The following is a 24,904-nucleotide window of genomic DNA, read 5'->3' on the forward strand; positions in this document are numbered from 1 at the left end:
TTTTCTTGAGACCCCCATGCTCCTCTTGGTACCACCTCATCATCCTTGTCACAGGTTTGCATGGCCAGGTCTGGGTAGCAGGGGACTGCAGGGGGACTCTCTTTGAGGAGACACCAGAAGCTGCCCCCATGTTAGGCTCCAGGATAGACTCAGCACTGGCTAAGTCTGAGCCAACCAGCGATGCTGGGAGGGCCTATGTGATTAGATATTAAAAAAGGGGTAAACACTGCTGTGCAACAGCAGCTGGGAGGGAGGAGGGAGAAGACGTGAGAGCAACAGCCCTGCAGGCACCAAGGCCAGGGAAGGAGGAGGTGCTGGAGCAGATTCCCCTGCAGTCCATGGTGCAGCCCACAGAGAGGAGGATTTTGACCTGTAGCCTGTGGAGGGGAGTAGAGGAGCAGATCCCCAGTGCACCCCATGTAAGGACCCCACAGCACAGCAGGTGGGGTTGCCCTGAAGGGAGCTGTAGCCTGGGAGGAGCCCCCACTCCAGCAGGTTCCTGGCAGGGGCTATACTCTGTGGAGAGGAGTCCATGCAGGAGCTGGCAGGACACCGGAGCAGTCTGTTCCTGAAGGACTGTACCCTATGGAAAGAGACATTGCTGGAGCAGTTCTTAGAGAACTACAGCCCGTGGGAAGGGCCCACACTGGAGAAGTTGGTGCAGGACTGTCTCCCATGGAGAGGGGAAACTGTGAGAAGAAAGGAGCAGCAGAGACAAGTGTTATGAGCTGACAGCAACCCACATTCCCCATCTCACACACTGCTCATAGGGAGGAGGTAAAAGAGTTGGGCGTGAAGCTGAGCCTGGGAAGAAGGGAGGGTAAGGGGAGGTGTTTTTAGGTTTATTCTTATTCCTCATTTTCCTACTCTGTTTAATTGGTTATAAAATTAATTCATTTTCCCAAGGTGAGTCTGTTTTGACTGTGACAGTAATTGGTGAGTGATCTCACTGACCCATGGGATTTTTATCACATTTTCTCCTCCTTTTCAGTCAAAGAGGGGAAGTGATGGACTGGCTCAGTGGGCACCTGGCTTGCCAAAACTGACCCGCCACAGTTCTCCAAACTCCTTCATCACCACCTCCACCTTCCACACCCATTGCCCATGACTTCCCTATGTCCCCGCCAGTGAAGGATCTATCAGCACTGCAGCATTTATTTTGCATTTTATTTATTGCACACTCAAGACATGCCAATGGCACAGGCTACCCCGTGATATTCAGTGGTCTGGGAAGTCATCTGCCACCAAAACTCCTCTATCAGGGTTGGACAGTCTGGAATTGCCTGTGGCAGGTCTGTGGCAAGGCCATGGTGGGTTCACAACAGATCCTTGGTGGGTCTCTGATGGGGACTTGGTGGTCCTTTGGCCCAGGTGCCGTGTCCCTCGGTAAGGACATCCTCACTTTCTGCCCACATAGTTCTTCAGTGTCATCAGCACTTTTTGTGCCTGTTTCAGGATTTCCTCCTCATCCACACTGGGGAAGGCCTCACTGGGGGTCATGGGGAAGGGATGGTAGCTTGGGTATTGTGTGGCCTTGGCGTCCATGCCGTGGTCATGCAACCGCTGCACGTCCAGAACAAGGCCTTTTAGCTCCGGCTCCTCCTCCTCCAGCCTCTGGGCCACCCTCATCAGCCCCCCATGACCCTCAAAGGCTTCCCCACGGCAAAGTACAGCTGCCACCAGCGCCTTCTCCAGGGCCTGATGCACTTTGAAGAGCACCCAGTTGGGGCAGCAGTGCCGGATGTCATTGTGGGCTGCCTGCAGGTCACTCATGGCCTGACGCAGCCAACGCAGGGCCTCGGGCATGGACGGAGTCAGGGCCATGAAATCCTCACTGCTCAGCCAGGAGCCACGACCTCCCTGTCTGTGCTGCCAGGCGGTGCTCGCAGGTTTGTGTTGGACCCAGAGCTGCGGCCACACCTTTGGCTGCCTGACACCATGCCTCAAGGTTGCCAGGCTGGGATCCTTCCATGGCCCCTCTTCTGCCACAGCTTCCTCCTGCAGCCTCTTCTTCATCTCTGGTGCAACACCCACCAGCGCCACGTTGTGGTACACCAGAACCAAGGCGATGTCCTGTGGCTCCTGGCAGACCAGCATTTCACGCAGCACGGACAAAGCGTGTGCCTCCAGCTGCCCACCCAGGATGTTATTGATCTCCTGTGCCAGCGTCTCCACGACCCTCAGCGGGTGCCAGTTCAGCACCATCTCTGTGTGCCGGATGTAGAGGAGCCGCTGGGAACCACCAGATGGGCACACATGGATAACCTGTGACTGGGAGCTGCCCTCCACCTTTGCCCCATCATGCACCAGCACAGTGCAGATGTCCTTGCAGCACTGCACCTTCAGCTGCTCCACTGCAAAGCCACCAACCCCCTCCATTCCTGTCATGGCCTTGTGGTTCTGCCACTGCAGTAGGGACTCCAGCCCTAGCCTAAACCATGGGGATACCAGCAGGGTCTGCAGATGCCTCTGCACAATGCACTGAGAGCCATAGCGACATGGCTGTGGACCACCGTCCTCCAGCTGCTGCTCTGTCATCTCTGAGAGTGCCCGTGGCCGCAGGTGTGGTGGCAGTCTTTTCAGCAGCCACATGACATTACACTCAGACACTGGCAGTGCAGCCATGAACACAAAGGTCTTCTCCAGGGCCCGAGCGGTCTTTGAGGGCACGCAGTCATTGAAGCACAGTCTGTGGGACAGTTCCAGGCAGTCAGCAGTGCTCAGCAGGTACAGTTCAGCCACAGCAGAGCAATCGGGGGGCTCCAGTTCCTCCCGCAGCAGCTGGAAGAAATGCCGTGTGGCCAGGAGGACTGTCTTCTTCTGTCTACTGGTAAGAGTCCCACTGCCATGGCTCTCCTGGTAGATTTGGGCCAGGACATGGCTGTAGTGACTCAGTGTAGGGACCAGGGCAACGCCAAGGTGTTGCAGGAGATCTCTGAAGGCAGCCACATGGGGGTGAGGCGTGAGGAGGTAGGGGTAAAAGTCATCCTTGTCCGGGAGTGATGTCACCACCTGCCGTGGCCTGGCCATATCCTCTGATCTGGCCAGCACCACGGGCAGCTCAGCGAGGTGCTCTGCATCCACCTCATTCAGATGGGTCTGCAGGAAGCTGTACATGCTATGGAGCACACTGGTCCGTGTGCTAATCTGCAGTTGTGTCGAGCAGGCTGCCCTGCACACATGCTCCAGGTTGGCCACCACCAAGGCAGTGGGTACCTCTACAAGGACTCCCATGGTCTTCATGGATATCTTGTTAAGGTGGAAGGATTCTGGCAGGATGGTGGCTGATGTCCACAGGAGCTCAGCCACATTTTCCAGATAGGAAACGCTGCCTTTCAGAGCCACGGCCTTAGTGCAGTTTGCAAAAGGAGGGTGGAGGTTCATCAAGTCTGGGGGGATATCCAGTGGAGGCAGGAATTGGATTGAGGCAATTTTCCTCAGGAATCCCTCTGACACAGGATTTTTCAACAGGATTTCAAGTTGCAGGAGCATCTCCTGCTGTCGCTCCAGAAGTTCTGCAGCATGGCAGGTAGCCTGCGTAGCTTCATGCTCTATCTCTTCTGCCAATGCCACAAAATCCTCTACAGAGAGGCTGGTGCGGACACCTACCTCAAGGAGGAAATCCATAGCATTCCAGTTCGAATGTAGCTCCTTAAAGAAAGATTCAGGCACAAAGCGGTTTTGGAGCCGCAGGGTGCGGAAGGAGGGTGTGTCACGATAGAAGTAGGAGGCCAAGCACAGTGTTCCATGAGCATCTGGTATAAAGGCCACCTTCTGAAAAGCTGCCACAATGGCCTCCTTGCTCTCAGCATTACAGAAGGGTTGCAAGTCAAAGAACAAGCGAACAGCTTTCATGAGGTTTTGCCGTGTGAGCTGGGACAGCTGGGGAAGCACCACAGTCATGAAGAGCTCTTGGTCATTTGTGGACTTCCACTTCAAATCCTTGGCCAGCCGTTGATGGGTCAGGCTTGGTGTGAGAAGCAGCATGTCTTTGTCCAGGTCATACAAGTCTTGGGCACACAAGGGCTCTTCCAGGAACTGCCTCCAGAGCAACAGCACCTTGCGGTAGGGAGCCACAGCTACATAGCCCCCCCCAAATTTCTGAAAGAGAGGCAGGTGCCGGAGCTGCTCCAGTGCATGTGAATCCAGGTTTCCCTGGACAAAGTTCAGCAGGGCTGTCACGTCCTGCTCCCCTAAATCCCCCCAGGAGAGATCAGCTCTTTTTTCTGCCAGATGGGCCACTACAGCCCCGGGATCTGTGGTCTGCAACGCCTTTGGCTTCAGGCAACAGTGGGCAAAACCACGGGGCAGCAGGGACTGCTGGAGCACAGGGATGCCCAGTTTGTGCAGTGACTTTTCCACTTCGGAGTGGCACTCAAAAAGAACCCTGGAGAGGGAGGACAGTGGCAGTAGGTGCTTTGAGTCTGGCTTACTCCACTGAACAGGAAGCACTGCCATATCCTGGAGATGATCCATTAATGACTCCATGTTCACGTCTGAAGTCCTGGTGGAGACCACACTTTTTAAGAAGGTCCATAGGTCCTTGAGCCACTTTTCCCCCTCTGTAGTCCACTCCAACTGACTCAATGCCTCCTGGATGAGTGGCGTGGCCTCTGGGAGGCCAAGCTCCTTCAAAAAGCAAGATGGGATCCATGCAGAAATACACTTTTGGGCAAAACGGTGGCTGTGCTTAGGGAAGAGGTGGGCAAAGGAGTTCTCAAAGACAGGGTGGTGGATGCTGAAAGCATTCAGAAAACCATCTTCTGTGGCCAGCAAGGGCAAGCCTTCCAGTTCTGTCTCGTCCCCATCCTTGTGAGTACCTTGGGAGTACCTGCTCCATCTGAAGTATTTCAGCAGGCAGGAGCAGTTCTCTGGGGTCCTCAGGGGTGTCTCATCCAGCTTGCAGGGCACAGGCAGAGCCAGGGCCTTGAGGAAGCACCGGAGAGAGTCTGGCTCTAAGGCAACAGCGTTCACCTGGGCTTCAATGAACTCCTCATGGATGTGCTGCAGGCGGGTGAATGCTGGAACCAGTTTCATGTTCAGTTGCTGCAGCACTTTCTGGACTTCTGAGTCAGGCATCTCCCTGAGGAAGTACGGCTCTGTTAGCATGTTCCCTCCACCTGGAGATGCCCAGGTTATTGTCACCCTGCTGCAAGGTTGCTCATGGTACACAGGCACCAGGGGCAGGTGTGCATGACTAAGGTGCTTGTAGACCTCTCTCACCATATCCTGAAAGATAGGTAGCACCCTTTTCACATTAGGGAAAAACTGGAGGAAGTGGGAGTCCAGGTGCTGCTGGCAGAGTTTCAGGGACCTATACTGGAGCTTTTCTGGCTCCAGGGCTTTCCACTGCCTGGTGAGAAAGTCACAGTACAGTGGAACCACCAAGCGCTGGAGCAAGAAGTCATTCCAGGTTGCCTCTGTGCAGCCTTTGTCTGAGCGGAGACTGCGCCTGGCTGCATCCACAGAGAAGTTGGCATTGATGTGCACAGGCAGCCCAGTGATCAAGGGCAGTGGGAGGGTGCAGAAGGCTCTGCCCGTGACTTGGTTCAGAGGCTCCAGGCGGGCAGCCACAGCCCCATAGGGCAAACGTTTAAACACCGGAGACTCCTCAGCCCCACCCTGCACCCCAATTTGGGAGATCACCCTCCACACACTTGTGGTCTCAGCCCTGCTATTTTTGATTTTCATGGCATAGGAGAGAGGGGTGGGGCTGTTCCCATCCATGGCTTGGCTTAATCTTGCTTGAAAATCCCGTCTTAGCTCTGCATCACTACTCATGAGCTCTGTGGTCACCCGCAACTTCTCCACCAACTCTTTCCCACCTGGGGAGATCATGGAAAAGACCACAGTGTGGACATTCCGGAGGAAGAGCATCAAGTCCTCACCTTCCTCAGCCAGTGTTTCTTCCATTTCCTTGAGGTCTTGGTCTCGCACAACCATGTCAGACACTCTGGACTTGAGAGCCCCAGCTGCAGTGCGGAGCGGCAGCCGGAAAATGACGCCCTGTTTCAGGTTGAAGAAAGATGGTAGGAAGGTGTCATAAATATCCGGAAAATTCTTCTTGAATTCAGTGTTGACAGCAAACATGCTACCAGGCTTCTCAGTTGTGGCTGTGGGCATGTAGTAGAGATGGGGATCAGAGACACACAGGGTACTGTCTCCTGTCAGGAAGGCTGGGCAGTCAGTAAAGTGGTAGACAGTGTTGAAGCCAAGGCCATATTTGCCTATGGCATCCTGCCGGTCTTGCTTGCCACCCACCCCCAGACGCTGAATACCTTCGATGTCCTGCTGCTGGAAGGGGCGGTCGTTGTAGATGCACAGGGCAGGGCCCTGCAGGATGTTCCATTTCTCACTAAAAGTGGCCTTGGTTGGGTGCTGCCGGCAGTCCCACACGAAGTGCACAAGCCCCGCACCAGCATCATCCGCATTCTGGAGCATCTCCTTCACCATATCAGGAGCGGATGCCGAGTACTCCTTCAAGATGTTCTTTAGCCGTGTTGGCAAATCTTCATGGGCACCAAATGGCTGCGCCCAGAGGCTCAGGTGGTCAGTGGTGAGTTCACTCCTCTCCAGCGCTCGGTGGCGTGTGGTGGCCACCCCACAACGCAGGGCTGCATCTCGGGACAGCTGTTTATGGCACAGCAGGACATCTCTGTCCAATGGCATCCATGGTGCATCATTGAAGTGGAGCTGGTCTCGTGGGCGCAAAATGCCTTCCTCATCAGGCAGAAAGAGTTGCTGAGTCTGGCAGGCATCTGGCTGGTTGCCATCTTCCATCAAGCCACAAGACACCAGCCGCAGGGCCAGATCCAGCTCAGCGGCAGGCAGCGGCTCTCCAGCATGTGTCCTTGCCAGGGTGCAGAGTACTTGGGCATAATCATCCCAGGTGAACATGCAGCGCAGTCCCACACACTTCCAGAGCTTTTTGTAGGGCTTGTACTGCTCTTGGAGCTGATGAAGGTATGGGACAGCCTCAAATGACAGTGTCTCGGCCACATCTGTGACTGGCACAAAACGGGAGCCCACCAAGATGAAGGGTTCCCCTTTCGCCACTGCTGAAGCCACCTCATCCCAGCTGGAGTGATGTTCCTGGAGCAGCATGTTCAGGTGCTTGTAGCAGCAGTTGGTGCTGTCCTGCAGGGTCTCCAAAGGGAGAGTGTTGGAGCTACGGCTGAGTGCCTGCAGCTGCTCAAGGACTCGAGCTGATGGGATCTGCTGGTCCAGCCCCAAGAAGGATGCTACCTCGTTCGAGAGGCTGAAGTTTTCCCCCAGCATTTCAGGAGCCAAGATAGGGTGGATGAGTCCCACTAGAGGGGCATGGAGGTGATGGTAGAGCTGGTCAGCTGGCAGAAGTTCATGTTCACCAGTGGGCAATGCAGCAGGGAGGAAGGGCACAGTCTTGAAAGCGGCCTGAAGAGTATTGTCTGCTTTCTTCTTCACTGCATCCTTAAGTAACTCAAGGATGCAGGCAGCCCTCTGGCAGCCCTGGGCACGATTCTTGGTCCAGAGAAGCTGGACAGTCTTTGCCCTCTCCAGCAGCTCTGTCAGGTCCACACTGTTCTTTACCATGCCCAGCCTCTCCAGCCGGCTTAGTCTCTCCAGGGAAAGGAAGGCATTCCCAATGGGGAAGCGCCCATCTTGAGGGCTGTATAAAGGGGCAGCATGGCCTCTGGGATGCACCAGGCAATTGATGAGCTGCAGGTGGCCATGAGGGGTGACAGGGATGCAGGGCACGGTCTGCAACACTTTGTCCACATCCTCATGAGATATATCCAGCGCATGCAGAACAAGCAGATTCCGGTCAACAGCAGGGAGGTTTTTCAAGTTGGGAAGCACAAGCTCACAGAGAAAGCGGTTCCAGTCATAGGTTGCAGCATCCAGTGCCTTCCCAAGGCCCTCCTGCACCTTCCCAGGCAAGGCCACAGCCAACAGGGGATGGGGCACAATGGTGGCAAAGACTCGCTGGGCCACAGTACCCAGTTCAGGGTGTCTCTCCACAGCCTGGTGCAGGAAGCGGGCGTCCTGCAGTGAGCACCAGGAGTGGCCATCGGAAAAGAGCCTGAGGCCACTCCTGGCTGCCACAGCCTGGTAGAAACCAGTCACAGCCTCTGTAAAGGGGTAACGAGCAGTGCTAATGTCTGGCCAGAAGAGATGATACTCATAGTTCCTCAATTCGCCTGCCTCGTGCATGGCACGGAGATGGTCCAGTGCCTGGAGCCAGGCCATCGGCACAGCATTGCGGAGCAGCACCCGGTTCCACTTACCACGCTCCGCTGTGTCCCACAGCCCCTTGCGATTTGAGAGGATGCTGAAGGCCCCATGCAGGTGGATTGGCAGCCCGGAGATGACCGGCATGGGAAGATGGCAGAAAACTTGCCCCTTCTCAGCATCCAGACGTGGCACCCACTTGCCATCTTCAGCAGGGGCAAGGGGAAGGGCCACACCAGCCATGGGGGGTGGAGGATGGAGTCCTGCCTGTGTGTTCTGGTGAAACAGTTTCAGCAACACCTCATCACCCTGACACACCAAAACCAGGTAGTGCCACATAGTCCTGGATTCCTCCTCACAGGCTGAGAGCTGCTCGATGGCTGCCCAGCTTGGGGGATCCCCAGGGGCCCCCAAGTCTCGGATCTCCTTTCGCTGCAGTATGACCAGAGGAGAGGTATCCTCTGCAGAGGTGGCCGTGTCTGGCAGCATCTCCAGGGACAGCTCCCTCACCTTCTTCAGGAAGAGCAGCAGGAGCCGGTTAGAGCCAAGGAAAACAGTCCCAAGAGACTGGACACGCTCTGTATCAAAGGCCTCAGAGCAAATCTGAGATGTCACAGCTTCCTCTTCAGTGCGAAAAGGCAAGCGGAAAAGGCTTCCTGGAAAGGGTCCTGGCTCAGGCAGGCAGCACCCAAAGATACCGTGGTAAGGCTGGAACTGCTCAGCAAAGACACGGAGAATGCGTGGTCGGCTGGAGAAGTCCAGGCGGATGCCAGGGGAGCCAGCCCTGGGGATGTGCTTGCCCAGATGGGTGCCATTGGGATCAAAGATGAGTAGCGTCTCCCCACTCAGCACTGCTGGCACATCTGTGATACGGTAGACAGAGCTGAAGCCCAGCCCAAAGCGCCCAATCCGGCCTGCCTGGCCCTCCTTTGTGGCAGCCCCAATCCGGGTGATGTTCTGGAGGTCATCCTCTGTGAACAGGGCATCGTTGTAGGCCCAGAGGGCTGGGCCATGGCAGGCAGCCATACCTGGGTCTAGCAGCCCAGAGGTGGACTTTCTGAAGCACCGCAGGTCCAGGAGGAAGCGGCACATGGTAGCACCGGCATCCTCTGCGTTCTGGACCATCTCTGTGAAGAGGTCGCTCTCCTCGCCGTATTCCCGGAGGATGTTGCGGAGGCGTAGGGTGATGGGCTCCGAGGGGCCACAGGCTGTGAACGGCTCCGGGCCCAGCACCCGTGTACTGAGCAGCTCTGCACCCAGGAACACGGCTGTGCTGGAAGGCACTGCCTCGTGCACCACCTCCTGAGCATCCTCCTCTTCCTCCAGCTCCATGTCCAGGTATACGGCAGAGGCAGCTGGACAGAGGGCAAAGCCGGAGCCCTGCGGGATCCTCACAGGAACTGGCACAGTGCCCTTGCCCTGGTAGCCCCGTCTCTTCAGCCAGTCCAGGACAGCTATAACCACCTGCAACTCTGCGGCAGTGCCCGCTCTGGAGCTGCGTCTGTCTATGTCCTGCCCCAGGCAGCGCAGGGCTGACACCACCCTCTCCTCACTCACCCCGTCTGCCACCCCCCAAGCCCTGAAGAGGCAGCTGTAGGGCAGGAAGTCAGGGGGCACTCGAGGCACCAGCATCTCCAGCTCCAGCTTCTCAGGATAGCCCAGCACAGCATCACATGGCAGGACAAGCCCAGACCCAGTCCATACAACAGCATCATCCAGGGCAGTCCCAAAGGCCTCCAGGTTTTCTTGCATGTGCCTGTAGATGGGCTGGAGAGCAGGACCCATCTGATCCATGTCCTTGTGCCCCGACAGCTTTCTCAGCTGCTCCCACACTCTCTCCGGTGGTGGGGTCTGGCTCAGCCCCAGCTTCTTCTCTGCTTCTGCCACAAAGGCGTTGGTCAGGGGCATGGCAAGCCCCACCAGGGATTGGTACTGTGTGGATCGCAGCTCTTTGGGGGCCAGGAAGGGCTTCCCAGGCTCTCCTGTGCATTTGGAGCAAGGCACCCATGGCAGAGCCTGGAGCTGCCCAAGTTCTGCAGCACTAAAGCCATCCAGTGCCTTGGGGTGGTTGCACACTGTAATCAGTGCCTCAGCCCTGTCCAGAGCTGCCATGCCGCCCTGGCTGACTTTTGCTGCAGCTGCCAGGATGTCTGAGGGCAGCAGGCACCCCTCACCGTGCCGCAAGCCCACGGCCTTCAAGGCACGGAGGACAGATGGATTATGGAAGGCAGCAGGAGGAAAGCGCTCAGGTCCCAGCAGTGCCTGCAAGATGCGGTCGCAGGGATCGTAGAGGTCTCGAGGGCATGCGGGGCCGTCAGGGGTCTCCAGGAAGGCCAGCTCGCTGCAGGCCTGCCGGAGCGGAGGGCTCTGTGCAAAGACAACGTCTCCATGCTGCAGTACCCAGAGCAGCAGAGCCTGCATCTCAGCCGCTTGCCCTGCATATGTGCCTTGGGCCACGGCTCTGATGGCCTTCAGCATCACATGGGCTGCACTGATGAGGGGCTTCTGGAGCCTCCCAAATAGCCGCCGGTCAGCTTCATCCCGGCACCGCAACACCGCCTCCGGTAGCACCACACCTTGGGGAAGCTCCAGCGCTGGCTCCAGCGCTGGGGTGGCACTGGCTGGCACCAGCTCTCTGGGCTGTCGGGTGGTCAAGCAGGGCAGTGGCAGAAAGAGGGGCAGAGCAGCCAGAGTGGCCATGTCCTGCTTTGTCAGGGATGGGACATCTGCCAGGTAGAGCCGGAGGGTGACCACATCCGCGTCAGGCAGCGAGGCCATACGGGAGGCCAGTGCTGCAGCCCCCTGCCTGCCCAGGGCCCGCAGGGCATTGAGGGGAGATGGAGGCAGGACATAGCGGGACAGGGAGCGATGCCACATGCCTGGAGGCACCACAGGGCAACCCAGGAACTCCAGCACAGAGGCCACAGCAAGTGGCAGGAGCTGGTCCTCCCATTCCTGGAAGATAAGACTGGACTCAGGTATCAATGGAGCCAGACGGACACTGGGGGCATCCAGTGTGGACAGGGATATGAGAGGGAGCCCCTCCAGAGGGCCCAGGTCTTCCTGGTGGGCCAGGAATTGCCACAGGGTTGGGAACCAGGAGGCTGGGGGCTGGGGGGGGCCTTGGGCCGGGCACCAGGTCACCGGGGTTGAAGACTGGGATGTCCAGGCTGGGGGGAGAGCCAAGCGCAGGGTCTGTACAGTCACGGCTGGGTCCAGCAGAACCAGGTTGGGGAAGAGACCTGTGTACAAAAGGCAGAGGCTGGACTAGAAACACGTGGGACCTGGGACGTGGCAGGGGGACCCAGGATGGGGGAGAAAGAACCTGCAGGGGATAGGTGGCCCCCATATGGGATATGGGAGGGCCTGAGCTCTGGAGGGAAAGCAGATACCCTTAGTAAGAGCACAGAGAACCCAGAAACCACAAATGGGAGGGAATATAAGAAAGAGATGTGGGAGGTAAAAAGGTGTTAGGGGGACCAGTACTGGGGAGCACAGAGGTCTTCAGATGAGGAACACAGGGAAACCCAGGATCTGAGGGAGCACAGAGGGGACAGGGGAATTTTGGGAAGAATAGCAAGGACATAGATCCCCAGGAAGACAGGGAAGTACAGGCAGATACTGGGGCTGCAGAGGAACCCTAGGGTGTACAAGGCTGCCTGGGGATGTTCGGGTTTAGGAGGGGCAACCAGGGGATGTAAAGGTGGTCCAGGGACCCCCGTCTCTTACCCTCCCTGGCAATGCCTCGGAGGAGACTGTCCAAGCCCAGCTCCAGGTCTGAGGGCAGGAAGGACCCAGCCAAGCCAGGCAGGAGCTCCCTGCGAAGACAAACAAAGGTGCTGGGGGACTGGAGGGTTAATGAGGAGCAGCTTTCTGGACACCTGCCTCAGCTCCCACTTGGTGACACCAGGTTAGAGAAGGAGAGCAGTGGGGAGCCCAAATATCCAGGTTTGGCCACGGGTCTGCTTCCCAATTCAAGCACGAGAGCTGTGGCTGTGGGCACCTGGCTGTCCTGCCCACTCTGCAGGAAACAGAGCTGCCAGGGGCCAGGGGCTCACCTGGGGCAGTCAGGTGTGTCCACGTAGACAATGGCTGACGCCGTTCCAAAGGCCACAAAGGTCCCGTCGGCACGAGGCAGGAGGGGTAGGCCCTGGAGCTCAGCATGGCACCCATCCCCGGCTACGTAGCGCAGTAGAGAGAGGCGGCCGGCAGCCGGGAGCTCTGCGGCCCCGTGGTGCCGCAGCACCTCCCGCACGTGTGCCGCCGTGGCCTCCCGCAGACCCTTCGGCATCCCCAAAGTCAGCGCGCTCCACACGTGGGGTGGGACCTCAGCCACCGGCTCCCCGGCTGCCACCAGCAAGGCCCGGACCTCCCTCCGTGTGGCCACGTCCCCCGCAGCCTCCGGCAGCAGCACAGCCTCGGGTGCCCGCAGCCACCCCGCCACCCCCTCTGCGGCCGGCACCAGGATGGGAGCAGCCGCCAGCTCCTGGCACACACGGCTCACCAGGCTGTGGATCCGGCCGGAGCTCGGCGTGCGCTCAGGGTCCGGCCACAGGCTGTAGGCATCTGCACCGGGCAGAGTCACGGCCACGGTGGCCAAGTGGCCGTAGACCCGGGGCAGGAGGTCAAGCAGCAGAAGAGCATTCCAGCGGGCATCCTCCTCACCCTTCTCGCCCTCCTGGGGCCAGCGCAGGTGGCGGCGGTCATCGGAGAGGGCGAAGGGAGCGCTGGCATGGACGGGCAGCCCTGTGGCTGTCTCATCAGTGGCTGGCAGTGGCAGGAAGCAGCAGAGCCGTCCTTGGCAGGCCCCGTGGAGGGGGTGTGCCAGGCTCAGCTCAGGGCAGCACCCCAGCCCCGTGCCGAGAGCCGTGGCTGGCCCCTCAGTGGCCCTGCCTGTGGCCACCAACCACTCACTCCCAGCACCCACCCCATCCCCGTGCAGGGCCACCAGGCACCACGCCAGACTCAGTCCCTCATCCCCCGATGGCACTGGGACAGGGAGAGGCTGAGGGGATGCCACAAGTGTTCCCAAGAGTGTCTGGACCCCATCAGGAGCCACACGGTGCAGGACCACGCGACGGACATGGCGAAGGAAGAGGAGGGCAAGAGGGGCCTCTGTGAGGAAGGTCTGGATAAGGTTGCAGATGCGCTCAGGACTGGAGACACCTGCAGCGATTTCCGAGGGTTGCCGGCGAAGAGGGAAGCGGAAGAGGGTGCCCTGGGCTGAGGCATGGTGTTGTCCCACAGCTTCCAGCCCAGACCTGAAGGGCTCAAAAAGGCCAGGAAGGTCCTGGGCTTCAGAGATGTCCCAGCGTTTGCCAGCACCAGGCAGCACCTGGCATTCCGGGTCCAGCACCCCCAAGTATGGGGGACTCAGCACACCTGGCAGGTCTGGAGACATGGGAACCATGAGGCCACAGAGATAACATGGACACCACTGCCTTCCTGGATCACCCCAACCCATCAGTGCCCCAAATGCCCACCCAATAGCCTTAAGTTTATCCCTACAGTGCCTCCCACAATTCAAAGCTTAATCCCAATTCACCAGTCCTCCCTCAGTTTGTCCCCCTAGCCCTGCCCTCCATTACCAGCCAGCCTCCCCCCAGCCTCCCAATGCCTGAGGTTTCCTCACTTTGCCCACAGTCCTCCATTTTCTACACCCCCAGAGCCCCCAGTTCTCTCCAGCACCCGTAGTTCAGTGCCTACAGTAAAACCCACATCTCCAGTTTGGTCCCAGGAGAGGCTCCCAGTGCCACTCACCGGTGAGGTGGTAGACAGAGGTGAAGCCCAAGCCGAAGCGCCCCACGGTGCGGGGATCCTCCCGCTTGTGTGACACCCCTGGGCGCTGAATCCCTGTCCAGTCCCGAGGCGACATCACGGCATCATTGTAGGCCAAGAGAGCTGGGCCTGGTGGTCACCACCATCCATGGGTTAGGGGGGAGTTGGGACATGGAGGGGGAATTGTCATTCACACTCAGTGTTCCCACAAGCTCCAGTCCCACAAAACCCCCATCAGTATCACTGAGTCCTCCCAGTACCCTTAGTGCCCCCAGCACATCCCAGAACCCCTCACCAGTTCCCCCAGTCCCTCCCAGCACCAGACAGTGTCACCCCAGGGCTTCATCCAGTTTCTCCCAGTGCCCACAGTGTCTCTTACCCTGGGTGCCCTCCAGTCCCCCTCCGGTGATGTCAAATTCCCGCTCGTCAGACACAAACACGACCTCAGTAGCACCGGCATCGTCCGCGTTCTGCACCAGCTCCTGGAATTAGGGATCAGTGCCCGTCCACCTGGGCCCCTCAGGGCCTGAGAAGAGCATCAACCCTCTCTCCCAGCTGGGCACCCAGGTCCTGGGGCTGGAGCTGGACAGGGACCAGCCCCACTGCCTGCAGTAACTCCGCCCTGCTGGGCAGGAGATCCCACACAGGTGGGTTCCCTGGGGGTCTGACCTTGAGGATCTGCCCTCCATCTGGGTATTTCTGCAGGATGCTGTGCAGGTAGTCAAGGAAGATGGGTGACTGCTGGCAGAAGGTCTCCCTGTAAAGCAGAGAGAGGGAGAGAAGGTGTGGGAGAGGGTCCATATCCAGGACCCCTATGTCCCCCTTGGATCCTGCAGGATGTGCTTCTCCTGGGAGAGGTTCAAAGACCCCATCTCCTCCCAGGACCTGCTGAAACAACAACCTCCAAGGACAACCACCACGCTTCCCCAAACCCCCATTTCTCCCGGGGATGCTCCAGTGCCCTGGTTTTGGCTGGGATAGAGTTAATTTTCTTCCCAGAAATTTGTCCAGGGCTGTGTTCAGCATGAGAACGGTGATGGTTGCACACTGATGTTTGAGTTGGAACCCAGTCAAGGACTATTTGGTGTCCCATGCTCTGCCACCGAGGGCAGAGCATGGCCAGGAGACCCAACACAAACTGCCCAGAGGGATATTCTGGACCACAGAACTTCTTGCCCAGAACAGAAACTGGGAGAGAGTTGGCCAGGAGCCACCAGTCACTGCTGGGGGATGGGTGGGGCATTGGTCAGTGGGTGATGAGCGACTGTCGGGCACTGCTGGTTTCTCTCGGGTTTTATTCCGTTCTCTCTCCTTTTCATTACTATTAGTAGCAGCATTAATATCAATCTATTTAGTTTTGTTTCAATTATTGAACTGTTCTTGTGTCAATTCAGAGGTTTTACCTTTTCTTTTTGATTCTCCCCCACTGGGAACAGCGAGCGGCTTTGTGGGAGGGGAGGGGAGGGAGGGGAGGGGGAGGGGAGGGGAGGGGAGGGGAGGGAGGGGAGGGGAGGGGAGGGGAGGGGAGGGGAGGGGAGGGGAGGGGAGGGGAGGGGAGGGGAGGGAGGGGAGGGGAGGGAAGGGAAGGGAAGGGAAGGGAAGGGAAGGGAAGGGAGGGGAGGGGAGGGGAGGGGAGGGAAGGGAAGGGAAGGGAAGGGAAGGGAAGGGAAGGGAAGGGAAGGGAAGGGAAGGGAAGGGAAGGGAAGGGAAGGGAAGGGAAGGGAAGGGAAGGGAAGGGAAGGGAAGGGAAGGGAAGGGAAGGGAAGGGAAGGGAAGGGAAGGGAAGGGAAGGGAAGGGAAGGGAAGGGAAGGGAAGGGAAGGGAAGGGAAGGGAAGGGAAGGGAAGGGAAGGGAAGGGAAGGGAAGGGAAGGGAAGGGAAGGGAAGGGAAGGGAAGGGAAGGGAAGGGAAGGAAGGGAAGGGAAGGGAAGGGAAGGGAAGGGAAGGGAAGGGAAGGGAAGGGAAGGGAAGGGAAGGGAAGGGAAGGGAAGGGAAGGGAAGGGAGAAAAGAGATTTGAAACGAAAGGCCACTCTGGAAGATTCGTCTCATTGGCTCTCGCCGGAGAAAATCCTAAAGGTGCAATTATTGACAGTTCCCACTGGATGGCTCCCGAAGCCAGCAGGGACGGCAATGCTGAGCACAGCCGGCAGATTGGATTCCGCTCCAGCCGTTCTCTCGTACCACAGCCCGGTGTCACCAACCACAACAGAATAACCTTAGCCCAGAGCCAGGGAGAATGAACATTCCCACGGGACCACACACACCAGGAAGGTTCTATAAAATGCACCCGTGAGCGCACGGGCAGTAACTCCGAGAGCAAACTGTGACCCACAGCTATTAAACAAGACATGCTTACAACAACTTTTACACACTCTGATCTATTGTTATCTCAACTCTTTGTGCCCCAGTTGAGCACCAGTAAGGATTGTCGTGTTTAACCCCGGCCAGGAACTCAGTCCCACACAGCCGCTCGCTGCTCTGGTGGGATGGGGAGGAGAATTAGGAAAAGGTAAAACCCGTGAGTGGAAATAAGAATAGTCAAATAATTGAAACAAGACTAAATATATTGTCATTACTGCTGCTACTATTATTAAAAATAGTAATGAAAAGGAGAGAGAACGGAATAAAACCCGAGAGAAACCAGCAGTGCCCGACAGTCGCTCATCACCCCCTGACCAATGCCCCACCCATCCCCCAGCAGTGACTGGTGGCTCCTGGCCAACTCTCTCCCAGTTTCTGTTCTGGCCAAGAAGTTCTGTGGTCCAGAATATCCCTCTGGGCAGTTTGTGTTGGGTCTCCTGGCCATGCTCTGCCCTCGGTGGCAGAGCATGGGTCACTGAATAGTCCTTGACTTGGAGTGAGCTCGACAGGGCTCCAGCTCAGTGCGTTACCAACGCTGTTCTCACTGAATCCCAAACACAGCCCTGGAGCAGCTTCTGGGGAGGAAATTCTCTCTCCCAGTCAAAAACAAGACATCCAGCAGCCCCTGAACCCCCCTCCCTTGTGAGCCCTGACCGCTGCAGTCCCCAACTCCCTCAGTCACCCTTCAGTTCTCCCCACCACCCCTGGAGCCCCCTGCCCACCAACATCCCCGTGACCCCCACAATGCTCCAGCCATGCCCTGTGTCCCCCCACAAACCCCCAGTGAAACCCCCCAGACCCACTCACGCCTTTGGCTGCCTGAGGGCCATGATGGGCACTGCGGGGAGGTCCCTGCCCACTGTTCGGGGTCCGGTGCCCGCTGCTCGGTGCCCGCTCTCCGCTGTCCGGTGTCGGATGCTCAGTGCCGATGTGCGCTGCCGATGCTCGGTGCCGCTGTGCGCTGCCGATGCTCGGTGCCGCTGTGCGCTGCCGATGCTCGGTGCCGCTGTGCGCTGCCGATGCTCGGTGCCGCTGTGCGCTGCCGATGCTCGGTGCCGCTGTGCGCTGCCGATGCTCGGTGCCGCTGTGCGCAGCCGATGCTCGGTGCCGATGTGCGCTGCCGATGCTCGGTGCCGCTGTGCGCTGCCGATGCTCGGTGCCGATGTGCGCAGCCGATGCTCGGTGCCGCTGTGCGCTGCCGATGCTCCAGTCAGCCCCCTGCTCCGCCCTCCCGGTCCCGCCTCCCGCTCCAAGAGTTTCGATTCCCCGTCGCACACACACCGGCGGGGAAATGTGGTTTTTTCATGCCAAATGTAGCGGCGGGGGAGGAGCGAGGGGACATGAAAGGCGGCGGGGGGGGACCGGGGCAGGAGCTTGGCTACGGGGCAGGGGTATGGGAATGTGGATACGTGGATGGAGTGTGGCAATACATGGGGATATGGCTTCAGGGATGTAGTGTGTGAATATAGCTTCAGGGATGTAGCGTGTGGTGATAGTGCTATGGGCCCAGGGCCATCAGGGCCCGGTCTCCTGCCTAAGAATGGCCTGCAGAAACACCTGAACTGTCCTGGATGAAGGGGCTGTATCAAATGGATCATGGGACTATGTGGAGATAGCTGTACAGATCCCATAAGACAAATTTCAGGCCCATGGACTGTTACAGACCGTGTGGGAACCACACGACGTCACAAGGATGCCACATTGAGGCTACTTGGACTGCACACTGCAGGCAAAAGACCACAAAAATATGAGACCCCTTGCAGTGTGTGAAGAAGGAACCTGTAGGACACGGTGTCTTGGGGCAAATGTCCAAATTTCAGGGGATAGAGTGAGACACCTGTGCAGGGAAGCCTCCTCAATACTTTCTTCTTTCACCTTGCTCCTGAGTGAGTGTGATGGTGTGCAGGTCAGTGCTCCACGGCTTCAACCCCTCTCCAGGCAGATTCACACTCCTCCAAGACCCTCATCCCTGTGACCCTCAGAGCTGTGGTGGGAATGCAGATGGCCATGGGCCTGTGCTCCATGTTGCCCCTGTGCAGGGATGGGTCCTGCACTGGTGGCAGGAGCACTGGCCGGCCAGGGGACAGTGGGGCACCAGAGGATGGCATTGTGCTCACAGGGATGCTGGGGAAGAGAGAAGGGGGATGTTTGGGTGATGGCATTTTTCTTCTCAAGTCACTGTTACCATGATGGAGCCAGGCTGTCCCAGGGATGGCTTGAACCTGCCAGTGGGAAGTGGGGAATGAATCCCTTGGTTTGCTTTGCTTGTATGTGCAGCTTTTGCTTCCCTGATCAAACAACTTTATCTCAAACCACAAGGGGGTTTTTTTTCACTTTGACCATTTGATTCTCTCCGCCGTCCCACCAGGGATCGTGTGTGGGGCTCAGTTGTTGTCTGGGATTATACCATGACAGAAGGTACATAAAATGAGTCCTTCACGTGATAGGTGCAATAAAACTGACCCTTCTATTCCCTGGTTTTTTTCTCATGTGCTGAGCTGAGAGGTGGACAAAGCAAACTGAGGCACCTCCTGGGCTGTTTGGAAGAGTTTTGCATGTCTGGAGCAAAGTCTTCCTCATAGTTCTCTCTGGATGTAGCACAGACAGGACAAACACCGGTGTTTGAAGATGAGGGACAGGGAGGGAGGAGTCTAATTAGACATTTATTCTCCAGAACCTTGGCTCTCAGAATTAAGGCAAATTTTGAAAAATTGAAACTGAAAATGAAAGGCAAAACCAGGTAGACCATATGAGGAACTAGAACCCAAAAGATATCTGACATTGTATATATTTTTTTTTTTCTCTTTTGGAAAATGCAGGTTTCCCAAAAAAACCAATGAAACCTGCTTGTAAGAAAAAATCAGTTCTTGTTACTCTGAACTAATCTGAAACAACTCAGGGGAAAAAATGTTTTCCTGTTGATATTTTCTAGAAGAATATTTTACTATTTTATAATTCAAGATGATGTTTTTATCACAATATTTGAATTAATACATAGTGTAAAGGGAGGAAATCAACCAAAAAAGATTAAAATATAATTTACATCAAGTCTTTTTTAAATTTAGTATTAAGAATTTCTTCTCATTTGGCTTTTTGAACAAGAATCAAATCCTGATCAAATCAAATTAAAAAAAAATCTTGAGCAAATCTTGAATAGCATTATTTTCTCAAGTATTTGGCGCTTTTTACCCAATTTCTAAAATTTGTGTGACAGGTAAAAATCCATTTGTGGATTAACCATTAGCTTAATGATTAAAATATAAAAATGTCTGTGGCACAAATTATAATGAACGTTGCACAGTGTCAAATTTTGGGTGTACTTCAGTGAACTGTGGGTTGATGCTGCTTGCCTTGGGAGCCCGAGTTTGCTTCTCCTCAGCAGAGGCAGGTCTAGAACGATGTGAAGGCTGCCCTGACATTTCTGAAGTCGCCTTTCCTGGGAAGACTGCTTCAGACTGGTTCTTGCTGCTCTCTGGCCTCGAAGACACAGCTGCACGCTCAGGTGGTGGTGTGTGAACAGGCAGGTAGAGAGTTTGGTTCATGCTTAGCTTGTCTGAAGATGCCTCTGCATGTGTTTAGAGTTTGTGGTTAAAAATCCAGGCAGGAAGCAACAGCCAAGCCCCTGCAGGGCTATCGGGAGCCGTGGACTCAGGTGTCACAAACACCATGGTCCTACCAGTGAGCAGGAAGAAGATCGTTGCTGGAATCTGCTTTGCTGACTGGGAGCAGTGCAACAGTTGCTGGATTTCAGCAGCAGGGGTGTGATATTTGTGATGTTTGCATGGTTTGGAAACAGCTTGCATTTCTTTATCCTTCCCTGTTTTTCTCTAGGATGGACATAGTTCTGCTCTAGCCAGTGACCTGAGGCTGCGGAATTAAGCTGGGGAAGGTAGGTGACTGAAAGAGAAATATTATGGTAACAATGGTTTCCTTCAGGGCCAAAAAAAAAGGAGAACCTCCTGTTTCACATATTTGTGCTGTAGCCAGGGGTTTGCCTCGATGATCCTGATGGGTCCCTTCCGAGTCAGAATGTTCTGTGATTCTAAGGTGAGAACATCCAGTGGTGGAAAGGGCTAAACTGGCTGGGATCAGGAATGCTGGGGATATTGATTCCTGTCAGAGAGTGACGTTTCACTTGCTGATGAGGTAAGATGTGCAGCAGCCTTGTCTTGAAGGCAATGCAGTTGCTGAGGAGCCACCTTTGGGCAGTAGAGGGTGGTGTAGCTGTAGCTGGGGATGAAGCCCAAATCACAGGAGAGTTCTTTGGAGCTGCTTAAGTGGATATGAGGAATTGTCTCCAGCCACATCTTTCCATACCCCCAGCAGAACTATTTATAGTGGTACGAATCTGACAGTACAATGTTCATTAAAGCTCGATATTTAAGCTCAGATGTGCTTGCAGGGATACAATAAGAGGCACACCCTATTGGTGTTGTTTGTGGGAGGCCCTGTGTGCCTGTCCAGATTTGTGGGACTGGCTGTGTCTCTGTGTGACCCCACCTGTCCTCTGTGGGCTCCGCAACTTCTTGGACCTGGGGGCTTGGAGCTGCAGCAGCCTCCTCTCTCTCTCTCTCTCTCTCTCTCTCAGGCTGCTGGATCAGGCAACTCCTAACAGTGGTGATGGAAGGAGAAATCTCCTTCCATGCTCCCATGCTCTGGAAGTGCACCCAGAGGTCGGTCACAGGCTGAGGGGTGTGAGAAAAGGCTCGGGAGAGAGGAGCAAGGATTCCAATGTGCCCATGGATGGGCCCACAGCGATGCCACCGACATCATTCTGGATGGTGTGAGCCAGGCCAGAGCCACGGAACGGCCAGGGCTTGTTCTCCACGGGGCACTGAGCCCAGAGCACTTTGGTGTGGCCAGTGGGGACTGTGGAGACAAATGGGCCTGAAAGGAGGCTCTCCAAGGAGATGCTGATGCCTTCTTCAGGCTACCTAAAAACAGAGGCCAGACAAAATTAAGGGAATAATAAGCAGTTATGTTTATTGAAGGGCCCTCAGGTTCATTTCGGGCAGACAAAGCCACCCCAGGGACTACACCCAAAACGGGTGACAGGTCACAGGTTTTCATACTTTTATAAATTTTATAAGTTTGGTCCATTTGCATATTGGGGCTTGATCTTCCAATTACAGCTTCAAGTAATGAAGTCATTTACCCCAAGTTTGCCCCCCCACACCCCATTCACTTTTGTTTACGTCTCAGAGTCTGAGGCAGTGAGATGTGCTTGTTTCCCAGGCCTAGAGAGGAATTGCTGTGTCTGACTAAAATGGGAAAGCAGTAGCTAACACTGTATATGGAGTTTTAGAGTTATACACTAAAGAATTGCAGGATTGCAAATATATGAAACATATAAAAGCTAAAATACGAAGGCATCAATGCCAGGAATCAGCTGAGGCTGGGGGAGGCAAAGAGTGTTTAGAAGGAGAGAGGGCCAGAGGAGGTGCCCAGAACAAGGAAGAGGCCATAGGGCACTCTGCTGCCAAAACTTCTCCTTGCCCTGAAGGAGAAGGCAAACTTCTCCCCAAAAAGGCTGAAGGGGAAAGAAAAAAAAAAAAAAAAAAAAAAAAAGGGTAGAAAAGGGTCCAGCTTTGCCTTTTTCCCTTGGTTTACACCCATATAAGCCCCACGTACCCAGTCCTGAGCCTTTCCTGTTTTTCCTGCAGGGGCCAGTCGTGGCAGAGATCGTAGACACAGAGGGGACAGGATGTGTTGCCTGCAGCTCACAGGAGGGCAGGGAGTTGAAAACACTGCCACCTTCAGAGCAGGACCCCTGGACAAGCTGCCACGTGTCCTACACAGCCCCGGTGCCAGAATCCATCCCTTCCCTTCTCCCACATCCAGAGGTGCAAGTGACTTCCCCTGTTTCATTAGCCCTTCTTTAGTGCCAAAGGGAGCTCTGTCTGCATCACTGGCTATCCCAGAGAGAAAGTGCAGCTGAGGTGCACCTGGCTCCAGGAGCGGGGTGGAAGGGAGCAGCTGCCTGGAGTAAGGACCATCAGTTGCTCCAGTGTGGGAGTAGGGGGGTCTTGATGGATGAGAAGTGGGACCAACCCTGTGGGGTGCACCCAGACCTGCAGGTAGGAGGTATTGCTGTCCCTCCTGAAATGACAAACACCGTAGGCCAGGAAGAAACAACTGCCCCAGAGAAGGCCAAAAAGGAAGTCAAGTTCCTTCCATCCTATTTCATTCTGTTGAGCCACCAAACTTGTGGGTTTGTGGTTGCAAAACAACCCCCTATTTCATAAGGCAGAGAAGTCATTTCCCTATCAAGTGACCGGATCTAAGAAAGAGAAACAAAAAGTCCCGATAGCCTTTCCCTCAAGGTCTGCAGGATTCTAAGTTGTCAGGGGGACCCAGCCCTGGGCACGTGACTTGGACATTGTGGTTCCAGTTCAACCATCCCAGCCCTGCAGTTGTGCTGCAGAAACCCAAGCCGTGGGACAGGAGGTGGCCTGTGGCAGCGAGGAGCCACAAGAAGCCACGCAGCTGCTCAGTGCCTCTGGCCAAAGCCTTGCTCTGAAGAAGCCCAGCTTGAACCAAATACAGAGGGAGCCAAGAGGGACGTGATGCTGCCTGTGAGCCATATGCTGGCCCTCGGTGAGTGCCAGAGGCTGTGGGGACTCACAGAGGGCGACAGGAGGTGTCCAGACACTCCACAGAGATGTCACACAGCTGCTTCTCTTACAGGTGTTTGGCTGGTGGCACAGAGTGAGGCTACACCGAGTGAGTATCTTGATGAGGTAGATGGGGAGGTTGGACACATTTCTGGGCTCACCCATCTCCCGGGGCTCTTCCACAGCCCTGGAACAAAACTCACCCTTGTGTGGAGACGGGGCCTGGTGTGAGCTCCCTGTCTGTCTGGCAGCATCTCTCTCCCTGTGCAGGTGCCGTCACAATCTCCATCTTCCTGAAGCCACCTGGGGTGATCCCACCGGGAGGCTCCACCACCATCTGCTGCATTTGCCAGTGCAGCTATGGGAGCTTCGTGCTGTACAAGGGCAGCCGCCGGCTCCATACCCTCGAACAGAGTGGCAGCAGGGCCGAGTTCTCCATCTCTAATGCCACCTACAAGGACAGAGGTACCTACAGCTGCCATTATCTGGAGGGAGGCACTGTGCTGGCTCGAAGCGATGAACTGGACGTCTCGGTGAAAGGTGAGGGATGTGCTGTTTCCCCACTTGTGGGGTCACACGCCCCCCGGCACACTGGGATGCCCGTGGCCGTTTCCACAATGGGCAGGGTTTTTCTCTTCTTGGCTTATGTGGAGAGGTGAGGACCATTTTCACCTCTGCCTGAGCCAGTTGGTGGCTTCACAGAGATCCTGGTGCTCCTGGCACCACGTCAAAGCCCTCTCCACTTTCTCAATCCCTCTCCTGTCCCCACAGAGCTCCGCCTGCCCAGACCCGACCTCTCTGTCCTGCCTGAGCACGAGGTGACTGCTGGAGCTGCTGTGATGTTCCGCTGCACCTCTGCACAGCCCAGCACCGGCTGTTACCTGTACCTGGAGGGTCAGAGCCGAGCCCAGCTTCTCTCAGGGGAACAAGGTGATTACAACCTCTCCCACGTGCAGAAAGGGGACAGCGGCCGCTACAGCTGCCAGTGCTACACCATCAACGCCTCGATAGAATGGTCTGCTGTCAGCAACACCCTGGACTTGGTGGTGAGAGGTGAGACATCCCCCCAGCCACATCCTGCTCTGCTCTTCCTCCCTGCCGTCTGTCACAGCTGGGAGAGCTAGAAAAGAGGATTTAGGGCAGGGAAGCAGATGTAAGAGGGAACCAAGCAGAGGGTTCCAGCTTCCTTCACCTGTGTGACTGGCCAGCTCCTCAGAAACCCTATAGATGACCTAGAGACCCTAGAGATACAGAATTGCTGGCATGACAGGTGGGGATAAGTCAGAGAACACCTCTCCCTGCACCTCCCAGCCCCAGGGACTTGTCACACCTCAGTGTCACCATCCCAGTGGCATCTGAGGGCCAGCTCCGTATTTCTTCCCTCCTTCCTATCTTTGGTGCCATTGAATGGGGTCACAGGTGAGAGGCTGTGAATAGGGGTTGGCCCAGGGGACAGGGATGTGGGAGGTGCGGCTGGGGCCCCCCTCGAGGCTTCCTTTGCTCCCTGTGAACTTCCCTTTACGTCTCTTTAGCCCAGGACCCCCCTGGGGTGTCCCCTTGCCCTGTGCGTCCCCTCGGATCCCCTGCTTGCCCCCACGGGAGGGCTGGGCTCTCGCGGCGGGTTGCTCCGCAGCGACCGTCCCTTCTGCCCCTGCAGATTACACGCTGTGCAACACCGTGCGCCTGGCGCTGGCGGCCGGGCTCCTGCTGCTGCTGGGGCTCATCACGGCTGAGGCGGAGCGGAGCCGCTGCTGCCGCGGCTGGAGGAGCCGCCCGCTCCCCGCAGGCAGCGCTGCTCCGCCGGGCACCGCCGCGGGACCGCCGCGGTTATTCCCCTCCACCAACTCGCGCTGGGATGAATAAACCGTGCCTATCGCCGTCCCTGTCCCCATTCCTGTCCCGGTCCCCATTCCTGTCCCGGTCCCGGCTGCCTTGGGGGT

At 56.4% G+C, this 24,904-nt stretch overlaps 2 protein-coding genes across 3 annotated transcripts; one reads left to right on the plus strand and one right to left on the minus strand.

The window, feature by feature from the left end:
- Positions 1-1,170: 1,170 nt before the first annotated feature.
- Positions 1,171-17,336, minus strand: LOC120760211 (sacsin-like). Of its 2 annotated transcripts, XM_040080210.2 has the most exons (7): positions 17,158-17,336; positions 14,659-14,746; positions 14,369-14,471; positions 13,972-14,118; positions 12,270-13,602; positions 11,941-12,029; positions 1,171-11,453 (listed from the first exon to the last, which is right to left on the minus strand). In XM_040080210.2, the coding sequence occupies exons 1-7, from the start codon at positions 17,178-17,180 to the stop codon at positions 1,399-1,401; spliced, it is 11,838 nt and encodes a 3,945-aa protein (XP_039936144.1). In that variant the 5' UTR covers positions 17,181-17,336; the 3' UTR covers positions 1,171-1,398. The 2 variants fall into 2 exon arrangements, with proteins under 2 accessions (XP_039936144.1, XP_039936145.1); XM_040080211.2 differs by lacking the exons at positions 13,972-14,118; positions 14,369-14,471; positions 14,659-14,746; positions 17,158-17,336 and having other exon boundaries at positions 12,716-12,888.
- On the plus strand, positions 17,182-24,827 carry LOC120760282 (immunoglobulin superfamily member 1-like). The gene is made up of 6 exons (XM_040080322.1): positions 17,182-17,540; positions 22,775-22,947; positions 23,038-23,073; positions 23,235-23,504; positions 23,736-24,017; positions 24,622-24,827. The coding sequence occupies exons 1-6, from the start codon at positions 17,182-17,184 to the stop codon at positions 24,825-24,827; spliced, it is 1,326 nt and encodes a 441-aa protein (XP_039936256.1).
- Positions 24,828-24,904: the final 77 nt, after the last annotated feature.

Source organism: Hirundo rustica, chromosome 16, assembly GCF_015227805.2.
Source record: "Hirundo rustica isolate bHirRus1 chromosome 16, bHirRus1.pri.v3, whole genome shotgun sequence".
In the NCBI taxonomy this organism is placed as follows: domain Eukaryota; kingdom Metazoa; phylum Chordata; class Aves; order Passeriformes; family Hirundinidae; genus Hirundo; species Hirundo rustica.